This window comes from Panthera pardus, unplaced genomic scaffold, assembly GCF_024362965.1.
Source record: "Panthera pardus isolate Hobbes unplaced genomic scaffold, ASM2436296v1 HiC_scaffold_15, whole genome shotgun sequence".
NCBI classification, from domain to species: domain Eukaryota; kingdom Metazoa; phylum Chordata; class Mammalia; order Carnivora; family Felidae; genus Panthera; species Panthera pardus.
Genome location: NW_026526710.1, coordinates 48,476,532 through 48,500,302, shown reverse-complemented (window position 1 = coordinate 48,500,302; position 23,771 = coordinate 48,476,532). Strand labels below are relative to the sequence as shown.

Here is a 23,771-nt window from a genome sequence, read left to right as displayed (position 1 = left end):
AGAGAGGGAGTCACAGAATCCGAAGCAGGCTTCAGGCTCTGAGCTGTCAGCACAGAGCCCGACGTGGGGCTCGAACTCATGAACCGTGAGATCATGACCTGAGCCGAAGTCGGATGCTTAACCGACTGAGCCACCCAGGTGCCCCTGGGACAAAGAAACATTATCATAGTGCCATGTTCTCTTCTCACAGTAAATATTGCTGGTTTGGAAAAAACACCTAAGACTTTACATACTGACAGTGTTTGAGGATGCTAAGTAAGCAGCATTAAATTATATCCCTCAGCTTATGGGATAAGATGTAACTAAAAGAATGAGGAAAGGAATTTTTAGTCTACATCCAAGCCACCTTGGCAAATTCAAGTTTTGTATTTCTGAAGAGGACTTAGAAGGAATAGCCTCTGTAACAAAACCTTTGTGATCACTATAATCGGGAGTCTTTGCTGGTGTCGAAGGTCATGCATGTAGATGTTTTAGTTAACGTAATCTAACCACTGAAACGAAAAAGGAAAACTACAACACATCACTGCCACGACATCCCAGTCGAAGTTTATTTCTCACATCCCGGCTCAGGGTGCGGTGAGGGCACGGGCAGGTGGTTGGCTCCACTGTGTGTCGATTCAGGAGCCCATACTGCCGGCAGCTCTGCTATCTTCAGCTCGCTCCGAGGTCTTCCTTGTAATCAGTATTCAGCCCTTGCCTGAGAAAAGAGCATAGAGGATGGTTTGTAGGCATTTTTCACGGGTAGGGACAGAAAGTAGAAAATGTCATTTCTGCTCACACAGGGACGTGGCACCCCTTAACTACAGGAGGAGTCAGAAGAAGAGGAAACTTGGCTGGTACTCAGCCCCTGCTGTTGAAGGTATTTTTTTTTTTAATGGAATGGGGACGGGGGATTGGAGGAAAGTGGTCAGAAGGTACACACTTCCAGTTATAAGAAAAATCAGTGCTAGGGATGTCATTAACAACAGGGAAGTTGTTAACACAGGAAGAAATGTTTTTTCTTTTTATGGTATCTACATGAGATGATGGATGTTAATGGTCATTTCACAATTTACGTACATCAGACATCAGTCTGTACACTTTAAACTTACATAGTGATGTGTGTCAATTATTTTTCAATAAAACTTTAAAAAAAGTTTAAGTTGCAAGAGAAATGCAGTGGTTTGAGTGTATGACTGACTCAGTAGGGTTCCTGTCTACATGAAAAGGATTATAAGATCAAGTAAACACCTAATTAAAATTAAACAACACTGTACGGGGCGCGCCTGGGTGGCTCAGTCGGTTAAGCGTCTGACTTCGGCTCAGGTCATGATCTCACGGTCCGTGAGTTTGAGCCCCACGTTGGACTCTGTGCTGACATCTCGGAGCCCGGAGCCTCTTCAGATTCTCTGTCTCTCTCCCTCTTTCTCTCTGCCCCTCCCCCACTTGCACTCTGTCTCCATCTCTCTCAAAAATAAACACACAAAAAATGAAACAACACTATTTGTTAACAATGAGGAGGTAAAGTGCTGTGTTGTCACTTGACCAGCTTTTCTTTTAACATTAGTAAAATAAAACAATGCACCACTGCTAAATTAGATTTGTAGTAAATAGTAACAGATACCATAAAATGTATTAATTTACCCATTGTTGATAGATTTAGCTACAACATAAGGAGCAGTTTCTATCCAAACAGATAAAAACGATCCCAAGTTCAGTAAATCTGATTCTCATTACACGTGTATTAACAAATCAGATTATTTCAATGGGGCTTCATTAATCAGTCAACAAATACATGAATATCCACCACAGACACGATTCTCCTCACATGCTGAGAAGAGACCATGCTAAATGAAGATAAAGCCATAGTTTAAAAAGAAAGATAATCAGCAATATAAGATTATATGTTTGCCATGCAAATTGGAAAGTCGGGTATTCTGAGAGTTGAAAGGATTAAAAGTGCATGCCTTCTGTGGAGATACAGCCCCAAATTGCTGACCAAACGTGTTACTCTGGTGTGAGATGCCAACACTAAGAAAAAGAGAGACAAATGTGGAAAATTAAAAAAAAAACACTTTAATATAAGAGCTGCCAAAATCACAACACAACTTAGAGAATTGTGTAAAATCACACATTTGTTCTTTGTGCCATGAGGATAGCAAAACACCAAACCAACGTGGGTATGTGTCTGTGTTGTTCTCAGCCCAACTTTAACAGAAAATCCATCAGCAGTAAATTGGCAGATTTAATATTAAAACATTATACATTGTCATCCAAGTACACTGTGCTTCATATTTAAAAATAAAAAAGCATTTAATAGAAATTTGGATTCTACTGTTATAGACATTATACAACTGTTTGACTTGATTGAGATATATTCTATGTAATTCATATATAAAGGCACTATAGTCATATACTGATTCAGTATATTCAAATATAATCAATTTAATTACAAGTTAAACAATGCTAGAATAGGTACAAGCTGCATAAAAACATAAGATTCAGTGTCTATGGGAAAATATTCTAAAATTTTTTTTTAATGTTCTTTATTTTTGAGAGCAAGAGAGACAGAGTGTGAGTGGGCGAGAGACAGAGAGAGAGGGAGATACAGAATCTGAAGCAGGCTCCAGGCTCTGAGCTGTCAGCGCAGAGCCTGATGCAGGGCTCGGACCTGTGAACCATGAGATCATGACCTGAGCAAAAGTTGGACGCTTAACTGACTGAGCCACCCAGACGCCCTGTGGGGGAAAATACTCTAAATAAATGTAAACATTATATCTGAATATTTAAAAAGCAAAATAGAACCGTGGGGCAGCGAATCTGGGCCACTCCATGGCATTGCTGTGGATGCTAGTAAGACCAGGAAGTTTAGAGAGGATCTTGTCTATCAGTCTTTATAGTCTTGAATTATCCTTGTACTTTGTCCTTATAACCGTGATTCTCAAAATTGACGAAATGTATATAGACCAATTTCAAAAGGAAAAAAAAATGCCTATAATTCCTGTATAGTTAAATTATTTTTATTATGCCATTTAAACATACATAAACATTAAAATGTCAGAAGTTTATAAATTCGGCATAGAATATTAGCAAAATTACAAAATTGCCGCATTTTAAATGGAAAATATTAGGATTCGTATCAGGAATGCCTTCATGAAGGTGGCATTTGAGCTGGTCTTTCAAAAATGAGTATGATGACTAGTGAGTAAATGAGGATTGGAGATAAGGCTCGGACCAAGGAAAGAAAGCGAGGGGGCCCAGGTGAGTGAGACTGCACTGTGTGTGTGGCACAGAGAACAGGTCCTTTGGGCTCTAGTGTATGGTGTGGGGATATAGGTCTTCTATTCTGATGATCTCCCAATATTTTGATGATCTACAATCATGAGGACCTTGAGTATTGAGCCAAGGAATTCAGGCCTCGTTCTGTATGAATGAGAACCACTAAAGGCAGATGTCAGTAGAAGAATCAGTCTGATGAGCCGTGCTGTATTCTTGGAAGTTTAATCTACAGCAATATTTAAATGAATTGAAAGAGTGAAAAACGGTGATTGAAAGCCCAGCCAAGAGGTCAACTCCATGAGAGCAGGTACTTAGCTCAATACTGTATCTCCAGGTTCTAGAACATAGCTGGTGCTCAGTACGTGTTTGTTGGATGAATGTAGGATGGCTGAATGAATCAGCATGGGGACATCCAGGTAGAAAAGTGTAGAAGATAAAGCCTGGACAAAGAGCGCTGCATACAAGTTGGTAACTGAGAGCATGCATTTGCGAGTTGTCCGTAACTAATTGAGTCTGTGCGGGGTGTGTAAGATTGTGAAGGAAAGAGAAATGGTGAACTTGATTAACTCCTACAATTATAGCTAATGTGTAAAAGGGCGGGGGGGGGGGGGTGAACCATGAAGGTAACAAGGAGAAATCAGAAAGGTGCATCAGGAGATTATAAAGGCCACCAGCCACAGGAGGAGAATTTATGCATTTCCAGCTTATAAATACTTACTTATAATTTTTTATTTGTTTTTTTTTTAAAGCATACTTAGAAGGATTCATGGATTCTAGTTTTCCTAGCATTAAAAATAATTTAAATAGGTGTGTAAGACTTAATGTTGAGGGGATCAAGGTCAAACCAGGCAAATAGAGCATATCCCAGAAGCATGCTAGATGTGGGGAAGTTTCAGGATGGCAGTAACATATTTTGGAATTTAACACACATTGCTTTTAGACTTCTTGTCACTACATCTTTGAGCTAAATATATAAGTTTTAGAATGTTATATATAGTAGTTAAGCAACAGGCTAATTATGTCACAAAAATGTTTACTTTATGAATTCATTTAATGTAGTGCCTCTATTAGTGGCCTCCCCTAGGACATTTTAAGTGATTATATTAAGTTTTACTTCTAGACAATTTTTGTGAAACTTATTTTGCCTGAAGCAGGCAGTTGTTAAAAAAAACAAAAAAGACATAAGCTCAAAAACAGGCCCTGGTTTCTTACTACTTTATAGCTTCGAAAATCATTCTGAATCCTCTTGACAGACTGTTTACTAGCAGCTAGCAGTAGGATTTAACATTAAATTTTCATTTTGATTAACTTGACTGCAATTGTTTCTTGGCTGCCTCTTTAGAGCCCACTGTGGAATAAAATTAAAACAGTTGTATGATATAACCGTTTAGTTGCGGAAAACGACATTTCTTTTTTCCCCGAATGGTGGTGTGTTTTCCCTCTGAGTTTCCTGCATACACCCCGTGGCTCTGTTTTCTCCCTTCTCCGATACAGCTTTTATAGTATTGCCAGGTTAATTTTCCTAAAGCGGAGCTTTGGCCGTTCTCTTATCCCAACCCCTTCTCTGACTCCCCACTGCCCACCTCCTTTCTGAGCCCAGCTCATCCATGAAGGAAGGACGAGCCCCAAAACTATATATTCCTCTTGACATTTTCTTGGTCTTCTCTGCTAAAGTCCCCGTCTCCACTCCAGATTTCTTATTTCTCTTGCGTAGCACCCAGCCTGTCCTACCTTACATAAAATTACGTGTGAATACATCTCGCCAAGAGAATGTCAGCTTCTCGAATGCAGACACCACGCTGTCTTTACATCTTTGCCCACTCTTCCAGTGCTTTGTGCGTGAAAGAGCCTCCATAAATAAATGTTTGACAGTCATCTGATTGTACACATTAAATATGTGCAGTTCTTTGTATGTTAGTTATTCCTCAAGCTGTGTTTAGAAAAAGCTAAACAAATAAGCAGAGACATGTTTGTTGGGTAAATGAATATCTCAAAATGATAACCGTGCAAAACTCTTCTTTCTTATATACCATAGTCCTGATTCTCTTACCCTTCACTTTTTCCATTTCCCATAGCACCTTTCACTTTCTAATGAATTCATAATTTAATTATTCATTTTTGTTGCTGATACCGTCTCGCTTCTTCCTTGGATCGTAAGCATCCTGGATGGCAGGGATCTCTGTTTGTTCACAAATGTTTCCCAGGTGCTGGGAACAGTGCCTGTCATACTGATTCAGTGAATGAGTGAGACTTGGAGCTGAGGGTCAGTTTCTCCCTGTTGTTTGGATTATCGTTGGCCGTTTTCAAGGCAAAAGTCCATGTGGTGTGGAAAGAACAGGGAGAGAGGTAGAGGAACCCCAAAGTCCGTTTCTGCTACGGAGTGATAGGCAAGTTTCCTGACTTGCTCTGAAGGTCATTTCCTCACCTGTAAGGGGATAACACGACCTGAATTAGAGTGTTAATTCTAGGGAGAAAAAGCTTACAGTAAATGAGATTAATAGCCGATGTTTCCTAACCACTCCTAACATAATGTGATAGATTTGGTGCTACACATTTTCCATGTCTGTCACTGTGTATCTTCACAGCCACTCTGAAATCGGAGGGTTTCTACCCAAGACCATAGAGTGGTGAGGAGCAGAGCTTTGACTGGACCAGATCTGTTGGGCTTCAAGGCCTGTGCTTATAATGCCTGCCTGATGTCTGTGTGCCCTTCCCACCTGCCTGCCTCCTGGTGGGGAGCCTTAAGGGTGGCTCCTATGGAGCAGCAATTCCAGATCTTTCTTTCCTGCCCTACCATGCTTGAGGGGGACACAACGGGCTCATAAGTACCAGCAGTCTCCTCGAGAGCTGTCTTTATGAACCTGGTGCCCCAAAGTGAGAGGGGCAGGGGAATCTGGTTTGGAAAGTTCCCCCTGGTGAATTGGACCTTCTCGTTCCTACTAGGATACCTCTGTTTCCAGATCTGTTTCTTCTTCTCCCATCCCATTTGTATCTCCTGCAACAACAATAGAGTATTCTTGTATGAAGACTTTTTTTTAAAGACTGTGGCCTTACTGGATTGGAAACAAATTTGATGGCTTATGATTGTGGTAACCAAATTGATCATTACAGCCTCCTCTACTTTTTTTTTTTATTATAGAAGCAGTGAAACTTTTAAGAATTTTTAAGTGAGCTAAATTCCATTTCAAAACATACAATTATATCACTGACTCTTGATTATTACAATATAATAAGCATCAAAAATAAAAAAGGCTAATTATTTTCGGTATAAAGAAATTAGCCTTTTCAGGCATTATCTGAGCACTTAGAATTACTAAACCAGGATTCATGAGACGGATCATTTCAGCGTCTTAAAAAATGCCTTTTAAGTTTCAGGGGATGGATTTTTCTTTTGAAATAACTTGTCATTGGTTCAAATGCTAAAAATGTACCTCAGAAGATATCGAAATGAAAAATAATTTCATTTGCATTCTATAAAGCTTCATTATTTTTAATTGATTGGGAAGTTTGGTAGGGGGCCAGAGAGAACTGGCAAAACACACAAAATTTAAAAGGAGATTCTGGCATCTAATTTCAACCAGTATTTCAACAGAGAGATAGGTTTATTATGTATTTTGGTGGTTGTATTTTAACGATTAAGAGCATAAGCTTTAAAATCAGTCTGAACTAGCCCCGAATCCTCACTTTTCTGCTTATTAAATCTGTGAGCTTAGACATATCACTTAACATTCTGAATCTTGATTTTTTTCCCACCTGTAGAGAGGGGACAATATCTACCTCATAATATTATTGTATCACATGAAATAATATGTGCAAAGCATCTAAATAGTGCCTAACACTTTGTTGGCACTTAATAACTTTTAGTATCCTTGCAAACAGTCATTGAGATAAAATGAGGTTTTGAAAATATCTTTGCAGATAAGTGGGAAACATTTTTATGGAATCCTGTGTACAATTGTCAGCTTGTTGTGGAATGCCTTCTTACTGCTAATTCAGAAGCAAACTTATGTCATATTAGGATGAACTGCCAAGTTCCGCAGTAGTGCAGTTTTAACCCATGAAATTTCACTGCAGAGTGTGGAGTAAGCAGATGCTAATTCTAAGTTTCTCCTATAAAATTATCTTTTCTAGGAGAATGCATAGAAGGGCTGCGGGAAAATGACTACCTTCTGATTCATTCGTGCCGTCAGTGGACCACTATCACTGCCCACAGCCTGGAGGAGGGGCACTACGTCATTGGGCCAAAGATAGAGATTCCGGTACATTATGCAGGTAAAACTTCTCTCGAGGGGCAAGAAAAGGCAGAAGAAGGGGACTTGCATATGCTAACTTTTTCCTCCACAGTGAGAAAATAGGACTTGTCTATAAACTAGAATATAATGACATAGAAAAAGAAGAATCAAACACTTTTTGTGGTGACTTTATCAGTGAAAGCTCAGTTTCATTTTGTCGTAAGTACTTCTAATCAACGCATGTAGTTACATGTGGATTCTTATCAGCTATTTATAAAATGAAAATTTTACAAATACAAAGAACGTCTCCGTGGTCTTGGGATGGCAGTCAATATGTGTAGACAGCCTCTGAGCTCCAGTGTCTCTGAGTAACCCTGGGTACAACTTAAATGTTGCTTTTGTGACTGGCTTTACAAAAGCCTTTCAAAGGCTTGACAAGACTGCCTTTTTGTTTTTGAGTGAAACCTCTACAATGCCCAGAGAGTTGCCTATCAGGAAAAGGGACCTTGCTGTACTTCCATTGTCTAGAATGGCGGCAAATGGTAAGTGTTCAATATTTATTGAGTAAATGAATCGTTTGGCCCCTTCTTTTGTTCCTAGGAGTCTTCCAATTGCCCGTATGACCTCGGGATCACTCAGCTTCTCAGATACTCCTATTAAAAAAAAATTATAAGAAAGAATTTCTCTAGCCTGAAACTTTGTCCCCTAGAACTTTATTTCCTGGCCATAAGAGTAGCCTTCATGAAAAAAGGAGGAATAGGTAGCAGCAGAAAGTACTACAACTGTGAAATTTGGAGCCAGGCCAAAGGGACAAAGACAAGACCAATCCTGCATCCTGTCCACTCTCTCCTGCCAAGGGGTCCCACTACAGGTGGGATCCGTGCCGTTTCTAGGAAGCCCAAACTCCTGGTCTTTTGTGGAAAACTGAAAGGGAAGGTATAAGATTGTGCTTCATCACATATACAATTTGATCTAACGTGCACGTTCTTCTCATAGTAGATTGAGTTTTAGTCTCTCCCCTGACCGCACTGTGAGTAGCCCATCAAAGCAGTCTTCCCCAAGGAATGCTTGCATTTGGTCCTTGACTCAAATCTCCTTAGAGACCCCAAACTGCCACCAGACTCCTTGGCTTGTTTCTCAAAGCCCTCAGGGGCTGGGTCTAATCTGCTTCTCCAAACTTACCTTTTCTACTCGGAAGAAGGAACCTTCCATCCAGCTAGATTGGTCCCCTCACTATTTCCTGGACATACCGGGTACTTTTCCATTTACACCATTCCCCAGCCAGAGTTAGGCTTCCTCAGCCTTGCTCTTATCAGAGCCTGTCCGTGCATCAGGAGGGTACGGGCATCCCTACTGTGCCTATATGGCCTCCACATTTCTTGTGTATCACATTCACCGAGCACATGCCCCCAGTCTTCATTCACAGATACACACATATCTTCATTTGCCAGTTGAGACTGTACATTCCTCAACAAGTGAGACCAATTCTTCTTTTTTAACTTTAAAAAAAAAATTTAATTCCAGCATAGTTAATATATAGCCTTATATTAGTTTCAGGTGTACAATATAATGATTCAACAATTCCATACATTGCTCAGTGCTCATCAAGATAAGTGTAGTCTTAATTCCCTTCACCCATTTTACCCATTCCCCCCACCCCCTTCCCCTCTGGTAACCATCTGTTTATTCTCTATAGTTAAGGCAGTGAAACCAATTCTTTTTTTTTTTCTTAAGTCTATTTATTTATTTTGAGAGAAAGAGAGTGTGAGCAGGGGAGGGACAGAGAGGGAGAGAGAGGATCCCAAGCAGGCTCTGCACTGTCAGCACAGAGCCCAAAGTAGGGCTTAAACTCACAAACCGCCAGATCATGACCTGAGCGGAAATCAAGAGTCAGACGCTTTAAGTGACTAAGCCACCCAGGCACCCCAAGGCAGTGAAACCAGTTCTGAAACTCCTTTGTGAATCCTTTGGATCCATACATAAAAGATATAATTCTTTACGGCTATAGATGCTTGATCTAGGGATCTCATACTTACCTACGCAATGGAATGACCTGGAGAGCTTTAAAAATGACCAGTGCCCAGGTCCCATCTCCAGAGGTTCTGCTTCAGTTGGTTGCCAGTGTGGGTTGGGCATCAGAATTTTGAATTCTATGGTTAAATTATGCAGCCAAGGTTGGGACCCATTGCTCTGGGATGGGCATTCATAGTGTCAGAAGAAAAGATTTCCCCAAGTATTTGTAAATGTTTTATTGTTTTGAACATTGTTTTTAAATTAACAGCCGGGGCGCCTGGGTGGTTCAGTCGGTTGGGCGTCCGACTTGGGCTAGGGTCATCATCTCGCGGTCCTTGGGTTCGTGCCCCGCATCGGGCTCTGTGCTGACAGCTCAGAGCCTGGAGCCTGTTTCAGATTCTGTGTCTCCCTCTCTCTCTGACCTTCCCCCATTCATGCTCTGTCTCTCTCTGTCTCAAAAATGAATAAACGTTAAAAAAATTAATTAACAGCCATTCAGCTTCCACTGGGAAGAAAGATATGGTATGTTCAATAGCCCCCTCTTTATCTATAAGGAAGATGACAGTACACTTAACTGGGAATCCAGGCACCGGAGGGAAGGTAGGTGGGTGATGGATGAGATAGGTGATGGGGATTAATTAAGGAGTGCACTTGTCACGATGAGCACAGGGTATGTTGAATCACTCTGTTGTACACCTGAAACTAATATAATACTGTATGTTAACTGTACTGGAATTACAGTAAACCTAATTTAAATAACCTAATTTATAAAAAAAAAAAAAAAAGAAAACGATACTTTTTTTAAATGAAAATTTGAGGTGCCATGGACTCTAAGATCATACCACTTTACACAAAAGGAAAAAAAAATACATTAAAGGAAAAAAAACCTTGAAATAGGACTGTCTTAGTTCAGGCTGCTATAACAGATAGTTGGGGTAGATTATGAACAGTTCAGTTCTCCCAATTCTGGAGGCAGGAAAGATCCAGTGTCTGGTGAGGGTCGTTTTGTCCTTTGTAGGTGGTAGTCTTCTCGCTGTGTCCTCTCTTGGTGGAGTGAGAATTCCACCATCTCTCTCCTGCCTCTTCTGATAAGGGCACTATTCCCATTCATGAGGATTACTTTGTGATTACTAGGACATTTGAAAGGAGGAGTGGTCTTTCTCTAAATCACCCCACCCCCACTTCCGCAGCTATTGATTTCTGTCTGATCTGGTTGTTACCATGAAGGTGAGAAAATGGTACATTTCTAATTTAACTCCACTGTTCCTCCTCCTCTTTCTTCTTCTTCTTCTTCGTCTTCTTCTTCTCCTCCTTCGTCTTCTTCTTCTCCTTCTCCTTTGTCTTCTTCTCCTTCTCCTTCTCCTCCTTCTCCTTCTCCTTCTCCTTCTCCTTCTCCTTCTCCTTCTCCTTCTCCTTCTTCTTTGTCTCCTTCTTCTTCTTCTTCTTCTTCTTCTTCTTCTTCTTCTTCTCCTTCTCCTTCTTCTTCTTCTTCTTCTTCTTCTTCTTCTTCTTCTTCTTCTTCTTTGTCTTCTTCTTCATCTTCTTCTTCTTCTCCTTCTTCTTTTTTTGAGAGAGAGAGAGGGACAGCATGAGCAGGAAACAGGGGCAGATGGAGAGAGGCAGAGAGAGAGAATCTTAAGCAGACTCCATACTCAGTGCAGAGCCCAACATAGGGCTTGATCCCACAACTCTGGGATCATGATCTGAGCCAAAATCAAGAGTTGGAACCCCCCTGTTACTTGCTCTACTTGTTAGTTGTCTTTCTGCCATTTGTTTACTTACTCCCCTATTATGGAATTATGGATTCTTACTTCATTCAGTGGGTTATAATACATTTCTTATTTATTTTGATGTTCATATTGTCCTAAAGTTAGCCATTTGGGGACAGCTAACCCATGTATCTCTGTGACATGTGCCCCCTTCGTCTTTTCAAGCATGTACTTATTTTCTGGCCTATATAGCAACCATTCATTTCAGTCAGTGTGCTCTTCATTTGAGGCCACTGCACTGTCCTGTTCTAGGCATTGCTCCTCACTTTGTGTAAATAGCGTCCTTTGGAGTTGTGTAGTGCACAGCCTGGGCAGCTGTATGCAGCTCTATTCACATATATTCTAGAATATAGTAAAACTCAGCATTTTAAGGAAATCACGATTCAGACTGCCTTTCCCATACCCTTCATCAGAAATTTTCATGAAATTCCTCATGTGAGAAGAAATAATTTAATAAAATTGAGAAAAGATAAATAGGACTTGAACTCCTCAGAACAGCACTATGGATGGTAAGGAGAGTTACCTTATTCTGAATTCTAAAATTATTAGATGTGCTCTGGGGGAAAAAAAATAAAGACCTCCCTCATTCTGGCAAAATAAGTTTTTCATTTTGGATAAGAAAGAGTTTTCTTGGTATAACAAATAATTGATTCCAACAGAGAGAATGTGTTCAGTCAGCATCACATATTTTGCTAACAGCGGAGAAACCACTCAAGAAAAATTGGCATAGTGTTTAGAAAAGCGATTGCTGCTTTCACACAAGTTTTATTCAGAAGGCATCACAAATAAATTGTATCTAAACTTTCTAAGTTCTCACTGCTCCCAAGAGGGCAAAGATTTCCTAAGGAACATGCAATGCAGAACTCAGAATTTTTCTGCATTCTCAGACCATGTAAGCTACTGCTTGGCACTTTATCAAAGCCTGCTCATTCACCCTGCATGTGCCACCCCCCCCCCCCCGCTCCACCCCTTTCGCTGCCCTGTCTCTCCTGACATACTGAACTGAAAAACAAATCTATTCAAAAAAATTTTTTTAAACCTAGTGAACTGCATTATAGCCAAGATTTTCTAAAGGTGAGTGATTTCCATTTTACAATTCGCGTTTCTGTTCATCAGATTCCTTTGTCTCTATAGCTTGGAGTGGTCAGTCAAGCAGACACAAGTTGGTTACTGCTGAAGCTCATACATCAGGATTCCTTATTTATGCTGACCCCTTTAGGGCATTAAACCAAATTTAGTACTCACAATTTGACTTTTTTTTTTCCTTTAAAACTAATATAAACTTCAGGCTCCACAAAAACCTGGATATGCCATTGCCTCTGGAATTTAATTTATCTTCCTAAGGCTCCGAGTTTCCAATCTGTAGAAAGGAGATTTACTTAGAAAATGTCATGAAGATTCTTTATGATCTAATGTGTGTAAATGACTCAACGCTGTGCCTGGCACAGTAATGAGTACTAAATAAATGTTACTTCCTCATTATCACCTGTCTCATGAAAACCGACCCAGAATAGCTGTCTGCAAAGACAAAGCTTTGAGAAACCAAATGGGTCAGAATGTGACGTATCTGTGTGTCTCTGGTCTACCAATTTGAGAAGTAGTAGGATTCTGAGAGGGTTTGTGAAAATTTAAATCATTTAATGGAATGCTTGCCGTCATCATGGGTGAACAGATTGCTACTTGAACATAAGCATCAGAGATAAACGGCAGCCACGTTTGGCTTCTATTTTTAAATTCTCATCCTCCTGCAAATCCGGTGAATCTATAACAAGCAAAAATGATCTCATTACTTCCTTACTAGCTACAATATGCACAGAAATAAGTGACACTGAAGCATAAGGTTAGTGTAAGATTTGCTTAGGAAGTCTGCAGGGCTCTTACTCAGCAAGCACCTGGGTTGCTATCAGCAATGCCTGTTTTTAAAAATGTGGGTGTGCAGTCTGTCTCTCAGGCAAAATTATAGTAATGTGGTATCTACCTAACCTTGGAGTGTAATTACTGAACAAAAGGAAATGTCGAAACAAGCTAATTTTATTCTCCCGGGTTGCAAGTTTAATTAGCATGAATCATCCATTTACAAAAGTAAATGCTAGCATTGAACAACACTTTGTGTACTTTCTGTATTACATGAGATATAGCTCATGTGTTAAAATGGGAATAACCAAACTTTCTTTCAAAACGACCTGTGGACTAATAAGAGTATAACAAGAAACATTATCCACCCCCCCCCCCCAGTTTTTCTAGTAATAAATACTAGATTTATTTATACTTAAGGAGTAACCACTTTTCATATTTGAATCTTTAGGTCACAGTTTGAAATCACTAAAATTCATTTAGTGCTATTTTCTAGATATTTTGTTAACTCAACATTTTACTTTGATTTCTTCATGGAACTTTCACAACAAAGCCAGGAAGTGGGTTCTATTATCTGCATTTTTCACAAGTACAAATTGAAGTTCAAAGACGTTAAGTATCTTATCACACCTACTAAGTGTGATTTGAACCCAGGATATGTGACTCCAGAGCATGCTTCCTCACTATTATTGCCTGGAAAGTGCTAGAAGGCACTGTCCACACATAAGGCATTCTAACTATTGTACAGAAGAGAGATCTATTAGAATCAGCCAGTAAGGGGGTGCCTGGGTGGCTCAGTTAAGTGTCCAACTCTTGATCTCAGCTCAGGTCATGATCTCACGCTTCGTGAGACTGAGCCCCATGACAGGCTCTGCATTGCTTGGGATTCTGTCTTTCTCTCTGTCTCTGTCCTTCCCCCTGCAACCCCTTTGCATGTGCGCACACTCTCTCTCAAAATAAATAAATCAACTTAAAAAAGTGGAGAGAGAGAAAGAATCAGCCAGTAAGGTGAAGAATGCTTTCACTTTCCTCGCCTTTCACACACAGTTCACTAACTGTATTCTGACTCTAGGGGGAAATTAAGTAAATATATATTTATCTTGACCTTTTCCAGATTTATAAGTCATCCGCAAACAGGTGACATTCTCATAAATTACCAGGAAGAAGCAAAGACAGAAGAGCTTCCCAGGGAGCCCCTTGGACTTGGAGAGGGTGGAGAGGGCGATGTGTGGGGAGCCTGCTGGGAACAGGCAAGTTGAGGCCTGGGGAAAGCATGTTTTAAATGTGGATAAGGAAATTGTCAGTCTCTAAAAGGTGGATCTCAGTGAGTAAGAGCAAGGCAATTAGATAACAAAGCGGGAGTAAAAATGAGTGGAAGGAAGAGCAAGCTTGGAGCGATTACTCTTGTCAAGATGGGTTACAAAGAAGCCAAGAGAGAGGACATAAAAGCAGAACGTTTCTAATACTCATTTTTAAGAATAATGGAGTCTGAAGAATCTTTCTAGGCTAGGGGGAATGAATCAGAAGAGAAAAGAGGGGGAGATTATTTAGGTAATATCATAGCCTAGTGTCTGGGAAATTGTCATTGCCATTTTTGTCTCTTGAAAGTTGTCTGTTCCCTCTTTCCCTCCCCTCCTTTACTTCAGGAACTCATCACTGTAGCTGTTATAACCTAGATTCATAGTCAGAAGTTTAGGAGGATGTATCTTCTACACTTCAGCATTTACCCTGACACTTTAATCCAAAGCAAGGGTAAAGAAATCATGTAAACATCTACCTTTGGTAGAACTATGACTCAAGCATTTTTGCCATCCTTTGGTATAGCTCTCTCGTGTCTCTTCTGAACGCTTAAGAACAATAACCCCAAGGAAATTTGAATATGAGTGATCTTTGTGATGAGATGATATTAGGGAAATATTTTGATTTTGTTAGGGGTGATATTAGTTTTATAGTTATGAAGAAAATATCTTTGTTTCTTAGAGGCGCGTACTGAATTACTTAGGGGGGGAATGTGATTATAGTTTATAAAATGCTTCGGCAAAAACAAACATAAAAATAGATGAATGTAAGACAAGCTCTTAAAGTTGTTAAATTTTGGTGAAGGATAGATGGGGTGTTCTTTATCCTAATTTTCTGTTTGGAAATTTTTGTAATTAAGAAAAAAAAAGTGGGGGGGGGACCTTGACTTACCAGCCAGCAGCAAAGTTAATCGTAATATAAAACTCTTAAGTGGTGGTCTCACCAAACCACTCTGCCTCAATCCTTGAGTCTTATTTATAGTCTTAAGTAATTTCTGTTAGGAGTGAGAGTTCACCGTCCACTGGGTGGTTTTGTTCCAGTGCTGAGTGTTTGTGGAAACAACCCAGTGAAAGATGAACTCGGGAAGAAATGATTCCATCTTTATAGCATGGTAGCACCATCCAGTGACTGCCTTCCTAAGAGGAAAGGATTGCTCTCAGCATGGGCTAGCTTCCAGGGGGTACCCCAGTTCGTGGTAGTGATTTAAGGGAAGGGGCAAAAAGGATGTGTGTAAGATTTGGGAAGAAAGGAAAAATATTTTATTAGTTTCTTCTTAAGAGCCTTATGGGAGATAGGCAAAGGGGAAATGTATGAGCAACTTCATGGAGAGGTATTTGGTGTGGCTTCTCTTGATCTATAAATGCTAGTAAAATGACTTTAATAAAACCTTGAGAATCCCTCGATTGCTATTTTCACATTTCAGCCCGTTGACTCTCCTTATAAATCATACACTGACTCTACCAGCAGAAAATCTAGGATCAAAAAAATTAAAAACTCAGGCGCAAAACCGGGATGGGCTTTGGGGTTTACAACTCTAGACTGCTGTTTTCTACATTTTTTCTACTTGTATGTTGGTGCTGAGTGGAAAGTTGGTACTTGAACGGGATACCTCCAGTTCAAGTATAACTTAACCTATGAGATAATGCGATTAACATCAGGTGGAAAGTTTGAACAAGTTGCCTCAAACCACACTGTTAATGGAGTGTTTATAGCACTGGGGATGGACTAGTCTCACTTCATAATTTGATTTCCATGTTGGATTTGTACCTCTAAATGAGTACAGATCTTTTTTTAAAAGGTGACCTTTTGAAAGGTTCCTTTTCAGCTTTTAGGAATTGTTTTGAGTTTTTTTTTTTTTCTTTACAGAAAACAGACTTAATAATATTAACGTTCCAAAACTGATTGCAGTGCTGGTAAAACTTCCGGAAGTCACTCCACTCTGTTGCTTAGAACTGGAATCACTTACCTTTTGGACTCCCTCTCCATGAGGCTGAGTGCTGGCCTTCTGGTAAACTGCTTCCCCATCTGTCCTCAGGCATCCTCGACACAGAAAAACAACGAACCGCGGGGTCCAGGCCGGCTTTTTTGACATTTAGGGCAAGAGGAGAGATGATTCAGACACATTCATGTGTGTTTTTAGTGAAGTCTGCATTAGCAGGGCCTCCAACTTGTTGGGACTGGTTTATAGAACATCATGGGGTTTGTCCCCAAGAGTGAGTCAAGCCAGTGAGTGAGCGTGAGACAAGCAAAATAAACACAGAGCTTTTATTTTCTAAGTGTTAGAAATCATTGTAGGTAGGGGTGCCTGGGGGGCTCAGTCGGTTAAGCGTCCCACTTTGGCTCAGGTCATGATCTCACAGCTCGTGAGTTTGAGCCTTGCCATCAGGCTCTGTGCTGATAGCTCAGAGCCTGGAGCCTGCTTTGGATTCTGTGTCTCCCTCTCTCTCTGCCCCTCCCCCCCCCTCAAAAATAAACGAAAAATTTAAAAAAAAGAAATCATTGTAGGTAAATGAAATGTTGTGGGTACATAAACACTTGAAATATTCCACGAGTTTAATGCCCAGTGGCAATTATTGTTTTCCTTACAGCTCTTCACACCTTTTCATCATCTTGGCTTTCTTACTTCAATAAGCTAGTCATCTTGGGTGGGAATTTTAGTCTTCATCCACCTCTTATCTCTGAAGTTAGTGTGTGTCCGGTCTTGTGGATGCTATCTCTTCAGTCCCTGTCAAAGCTGCTCTCACTTCCCAGCTATCCTCACTGGGTCTCACCTGCTCTGAAGACCCGAGAGTCCCCTCTCCTCTTCCAGTCAATCTTCGGTGCTATTGCCAGCTTCTTGTGCCTCCATCGTGGCTCTGTTGCTCGCTGGCTAGGACTTGGCAGAGGTGTCCCCACGTGGGTGCAGACTCTTGTGTAACACAGAGCCTTTCTGAGGCCTGGTGTCCATTGGACTAAGGACCCTACTACCCATAGACACCACACTGGGTACCAACTCCCCTGCGCTGTTCGTTGTTCCCCTGGCCCCACCTGCCTGGCCTTGCCCCCCTTTCTGTATCTAGTACTTGGGGGGCTCGCCCATCAGAGTCACCACCCAACTGTGAAAACCTGCCTCAAACACCACCTTCGTCAAGAAGCTTTCCCTAATTTTCCACACCAGGTATCTGGATAAGGGACTTCCTCTTCTTTCCACTTTGGAATCCCTGTAACAGTTCATGCCAAATAGTGTTTCCATCTTTAACAGTTTGTGCCCAAGAGTGTTTTCGTCTTGCCCTTACTCTCCTCTCTGCTGACGGCTTCTTGAGGACAGTCCTGGCTGTCATATCACAAGCTTGAAACTTCAAGGGCTGAACTAAATATTTTTGACCTAACTGAAATGGATTCGTCTTTAAAGGACAAACTTTTTTCATCAGGTTGACGGAAGATGCTGAAGAACTGGCCTAGTCTCATATTCCCTTGGAGCAGGCAGATAGAAAGCTATGCCCCTACATGGTTAGAGGAAGACAGTAAGCATTTGCCCTACTAGAGGCACAAACAAATGGTGATGGGCTGTTGAATAAGGGGAGATCCATGCTGTCTGGGAGTGGCAGGTGAGGGCCTTCACGTGAACCTGGGAGAAAAGTGCATTCTGGACATACCAGCTTGAACAAAGGTTTGGATTGTGGGCAAGAGTGAAAGTGATTTCAGGACTTTGTGGGAAGAGAGAGAAGGAGTACTTGGGAAATAAGTTTAGAACAGGTGGCAAAGGGGTTTGAGTTCTGGAATATTGGGAGCCGTCACCTCTGTGCCTGGGGAGCACTCACAGAATCTGTTTCTAAAAGATTCCGAGACGCTGCCTTCCCCCACACTCCACCACCTACCCCACTGATCCAGAAAGAAGGATGAGAAGGTGAGAGAAAACCAGATAAGGAAGTTGTTGAAATAGACCTGATGAAAGATAATGAAGCCCTGAAGTAGGCTGGGGGAAATGCTGATGAGCTAGAAGTTGATACCTTGTTGCAGGGAACAAGATAACAGGAGACACATAATTCTGAGATTTTGTTTGGGGGGGGGGGGTCCCATTTCTAAGGAAACAGACCTTTTAAATTTTTTGACCTCCCAAGCATCGGCATTTGGTCGTGCACAATTTTTCTTAATGGGTTTAATTTATTTCTATTGTTCTCTTTTTTGCTAAAACACCCTTTTCCCTTAAAATAGGTGTTGGCAACAACAAAAAAACCTTTCATGTTCTTTGTAAAAATAAAGAGAGTAGGAAAGTAAAGATTTGGAACTTTCTAGCAGAAGATTCTCCTCATCTCAGGTGCTGAGCCTCCTCCTAATGGGGAAGAATCTCTTATCCTTTTAGTTCTGATGCCAGGTACAGCAGAGATAATCCCACAGCAAAGTATGTTTGGAGTCTTACTCCAAATTGTAGGTTGACTTGTTAAGATCAAAACTTCTATTATGGAATTGATCACAGTTCTTAATGACTCTGTTACTTCTTTAAGAAGACAAATGATTGTTTTCTTTCTTTACGGTAGACCAGTGGTTCTCAGCCAAGTTGAGAGTTTGCACCTCTTCATCTCTGGGACAAACAATGTCTAGAGACATGTTTGGTTGTCGCACTGAGAGGAGGGAAGCTACTATCATCTGTAGGTAGACACTAAGGATGCTGCAGAACATTCTGTAATGCACAGGACAGCTGCCAAGACAAAGCTTTCAGCCCAAAATGTCAGTGGTGTCAAGATGGAGAAACCCAGAAATTATTAGTCTTACTATTATTTTTCTCCTGGTAATCAGTATCAAAAATTCTCACTATTTGTACAGAGGTCGCCAGACAAACGTTGTCTAGAAAGCCAGTGTCAGAGTTAATTTCTAAAACATAACACAGCGTTGCCCGGAGTAAAATTTAAAAAACAAACATGTTACACGCTTTGTGAATAGACATTACTTTCTGCATACAGTACATCAGACCAACAGGAACTGTGAGTGTCATGGCAGAAAAATTCAGGGGGCAGCAAAGGCGCAATCTCATTAGTTGCAAAGCTTTGTTTATCCTCCACACTACTCTGGCTCTTTCCTTCTTTTGTATTAAAAATGGGTATATCTGTAAATGCCTGGAGTAAACAGAAATAAAACAACATTGTAAAACCTGATGTTCCTGCTTTAGATTGCGGTATACATCCTCATAGCATATGGTTCTTAAAATGATGTTGAAACTGGGGTGCCTGCGTGGCTCAGTTGACTAAGTGTCCGACTCTTGATTTAGGCTCAGGTCATGATCTCACAGTTCGTGGGATCCAGCCCCGTGTTCGGCTCCTTGCTGACAGCACAGAGCCTGCTTGGGATTCTCTCCTTCTCTCTCTCTCTCTCTCTCTCTCTCTCTCTCTCTCTCTGCCCTTCCCCCACTTGTGTTCACTCATAGACGTGCGCTCTCTCTCTCTCTGTCAAAATAAATACATAAAACTTAAAAAAAGTAGAGTGAATAAATGCTGTTGAAATTAAGAATTTAATACGGTGTATCTGTGTGGGGTCAGGATCTGGGGGCCCCTCTCCCAAACTCTCTAAATGGAAATGTATCACCATTTTTCTTTTATTGCTATATCTTCTCCCTTGTCTACATTTTAACAGCAGCATCTTCTTATTACATCCCGGCAACACATTTAGAGTTCAGATCTAGGGGGGAGACATTGAAGCAGTGCTGTTGGAGCAGGTCTGTGGAGATTTTTGGATATTGACTGAATAACTGAATACCTATTACCCACTGGGCAATGGGTGCAGAGAGAAGAGAGACCACTGGGAAGGAGGGAGCGTTGTGGCTCTTAAGACCCACAACAGTGAGCGCACAGGGACCCCCACGGTGTGGTTGCTGGGCCAGGGCATCACACATTTAATCATAGAAGCTGTCCCTTTCTAGATGAGGAAACCAAGGCTTTGGGATCTCAGCCAGGGTCCTACATTCAGTAGGTGAAGTTGAGATTCAAACCCAAAGCCATCAGCCTGTGAAGCCTGAGTACTCAACCTGCCTCCTGCCACAGTGGGTAGATCACAAAGTTCTTCTGAACCTTCTGGATTTGGATTGTGTCTTGTCAGCAGTGAGCTCACTCACGTGATATTATATTTGTGTTTTAGAGATAACTCTTTGGCAGCAAGTGGGGGGTGGCCCATTGTGACTCGCAAATTGCATAAGGGAGGTGGAAATAGCAAATAATACGTTCCATTGTTCTTTGGGACTGCTTCTAAGTCTCTTGGGCAGGCCGGGTGAATCATGAAGAGGATATAATCTCAGGTATGAGAAAGCATTTTGATTGAGGCTGTAATTGTCCTTTTTGTGTTTTTCTCTTTCCTTTACCTTTAACAAAGCTTCTTGTCAGCCAGCAGACCTACACACTGTTCTTCCCCTCATCTAGTCTCTTCCTTCCGCTTGTCTAGCGGAAAAGCTCACGGATTCGAGGACTTTTTGTTCCTCTCTCCCATTGGAGCACCACGCAGAACCGTCTTCTGTGTGTTCCCAGGGTGTAAACTCCTGGGGAAAGAGCAGTCCTTTCGTGTGAGCAAAACTCCACGTCTGGATGAATAGGGCAGACAACTATAGAAACTTAAAGAATAAAGACATTTAAACTGAACTACAGACTTCCTGGCCTATATAACTTCACTTCACCTCTGTCCTGCTCTCTTCCTGAGTTCACATCTATTCATATGTTGTTATTTAGTGACAGAGTAGTCTTTTTTTGTCAAGTGATAGAGGGAAAGCCAGATAATGCATTTTACCTGTTGCTGGAACTATTAAGAAATTATGTTCTCTTTGGGGCGCCTGGGTGGCTCAGTCAGTTGAGCGTCCAACTTCAGCTCAGGTCATGATCTCACAATTCATGAGTTCAAGCCCCATGTTGGGCTCTGTGCTTGACAGTTCAGAGCCTGGAGCCTGCTTCAGATTCCGTGTCTGCCTCTCTCTCAGCTCCTCGCCCACTCACACTGTCTCTCTCTCTCTCTCTCTCTCTCTCTCTCTCAAAGATCAATGAATATTAAAGAATTTTTTTTTTTAAAGAACAGAAATGATCTTCTCTTTGATACTGTGTTCCTGGTGAGTTTTGTCATTCCCAATGAGCGTGTTGCTGTTTGGAGAAACAGTACCCACTTGCTGCTGGTCTCCAGTCACCCCTGGACCACTGTCTTCACGCTTGACCAGCCAGACAGTGCCACACTGTGATTCACTAGTCACACTAGACCTTGCATGACGCGGGCTGCAAGGTGTTGAGGTGGATCACCTGTGGATCAGCAGCTCTGTGATTCCTGGCAGACTCAAGTTTATCGCTTCTTTCCTTGCGGCAAAAACAGCAGTATGGAAGCAGGAATGAGATGAGGGTTCCCACTTTCACATCTACTTTTGTGGCTGTCTTGGTCTTTTGGGGCTGCTATAACAAAATACGACACATTGTGTGGCTTATAGACAATAGAAATTTATTTCTCACAGTTCTGGAGGCTGAGAAGGCTAAGATCTTTGTGCCAGGTTGTGGCAAAGGCCCTCTTCTGAGCTGCAGATGGCTGGGCACACCGTGTCTGCACATGGTGGAAGGGGCTGGGGAGCTCCTTGGGGTCTCTTTTAAGAGCACTTCATGGCCTAAGCACCTCCCAAAGGCCCTACTTTCTAGTACCAACACATTGGGCTTTAGGATTTCAAGGTATGAAAGGTAGTTCATAGCCGTGGCCTGACCAACTTGTAACTTTCCCCCCAACTAGAGTAGTTCTGTACATACCAAAATAACAATGAAAAAAGGTGGTTCATTGACCTGGTTCAACTGCTTAGAGGCTATGCGATCTTTTATATAGGTTACCTAAACTTTCTGTGCCTCAATTTCATCATTTATAAAATAGGGATACTAATACCTATTTCATTTACTTCCTGTGAGGCCCAATTGAGCATATATATATATGTAGCTAACAAGTTTAGAAGAGCACTGGCATATCCCGAGTGTCTCTCTGTGATTAGTTTCTGCTGCTGTTGCCGTTACTGTGTAGTTTATATTGTTAGACACAAAGGAAACAAGATTCCAAACGTTGGAAAGGAAGAGGAAGATATCTTACGATTGTCTTCCTAGGAAATCCCAGTAAATCAACTGAACCAAAGATTATCACTTATAGCAGAATTTAGTGGTCAAGTATAAGATTAAGTTATAAAAATCCATAACATTTCTAATAGTCGAGAAATAACCAAGTGGAAAATGTATTTTTTTGCAAAGTTGTACAGAACAGCATCCAGAACACATTATTGTTTCCATTGTAAGAGATCTTTGCCTGATCTAAATGAAGATTTAAGGTTAAGCCTTGAAATGTCAACACATCCATTATTCAGTAAGACAAGTGATTCTTTGTTGGCATGTGAAAACATGTTAAATGTTATGTACAGATTTGTTTTAATATTTAAAATATCCTTCCTACCTTTACCTGAAGGATCTTATTTACAGATTTCTTCCAAATAACCTATTTTTAGATACCCTGATTAGTTTGTGACATACTTCTAATTCAGCCATTTGTCTGAACATGGTGAGGTATGATGAGACCACTTCTTTAGATTATTGGCCAGATTTTTTTTAATTTTTTTTAATGTTTATTTATTTTTGAGACAATGCAAGAGACAGAGTGCAAGCAGCGGAGGGGCAGACAGAGGGAGACACAGAATCCGAAGCGGGCTCCAGGCTCTGAGCTGTCAGCACAGAGCCTAACGCGAGGCTCGAACTCACGAACTGTGAGATCATGACCTGAGCTGAAGTCGGACGCTTAACCGACTGAGCCACTCAGGCGCCCCATTGGCCAGATTTTTTTTTTAATTCCATTAAGTATAGGTAGAAATTAAGGTTCCTGACAATCCACATGTGGCTACACAGTAGTGATTATGGCCTTACTCTGGGATGGCCATATGAAGTCAGTACTGAATCTTAACAAAATCTATTTGATCATTTTCCCAAAAAGTACATGTAAATTGGATTGAAAGCCAGACATGTGCCACAAATCTATTCACTGTTAGAATCAATTCTAAATCACTGGATCTAACTATTGCCTTTAATGAAATGATTTCCAGTTTGACCACCTATAAGGATAGGCAGGATATTTAGCATGATTATGCTGTGTCTACAGGAAACCTAATTGAAGGAAAATATTACTCCATTTGGCAGCTTTTGAATGGATTGAGTTTCCCAAGTGATTCTTGACTCAGTTTAACTGGTCTGAATGAGTAAGATAGGGAGGCTCCCCAAACTCAGACAGATCTGTGAAAAAACCCATATAGTTTAGGATTTGCATTTCCACCATTGTTTAGAATTGCTCTTTCCAGGCACCTGGGTGGCTGAGTCAGTTGAGGGTCCAACTCTTG

The 23,771-nt window shown here is 41.1% G+C and overlaps 1 protein-coding gene and 1 long non-coding RNA gene across 4 annotated transcripts in view; one reads left to right on the top strand and one right to left on the bottom strand.

Moving 5' to 3' along the window:
* GAREM1 (GRB2 associated regulator of MAPK1 subtype 1) overlaps positions 1-23,771 on the top strand; it is a 203,126-nt gene that overhangs the window by 68,655 nt on the left and 110,700 nt on the right. For all 3 annotated transcript variants that reach the window (XM_053902543.1, XM_053902542.1, XM_053902544.1), the window contains one exon: positions 7,390-7,530. In XM_053902543.1, coding sequence (XP_053758518.1) covers positions 7,390-7,530 — 141 coding nt within the window. The remainder of the gene's footprint in view (positions 1-7,389; positions 7,531-23,771) is intronic.
* On the bottom strand, positions 525-16,552 carry LOC109276428 (uncharacterized). The gene is made up of 2 exons (XR_002084662.2): positions 16,392-16,552; positions 525-697 (listed from the first exon to the last, which is right to left on the bottom strand). It is a non-coding gene; the product is annotated as an uncharacterized LOC109276428 (long non-coding RNA).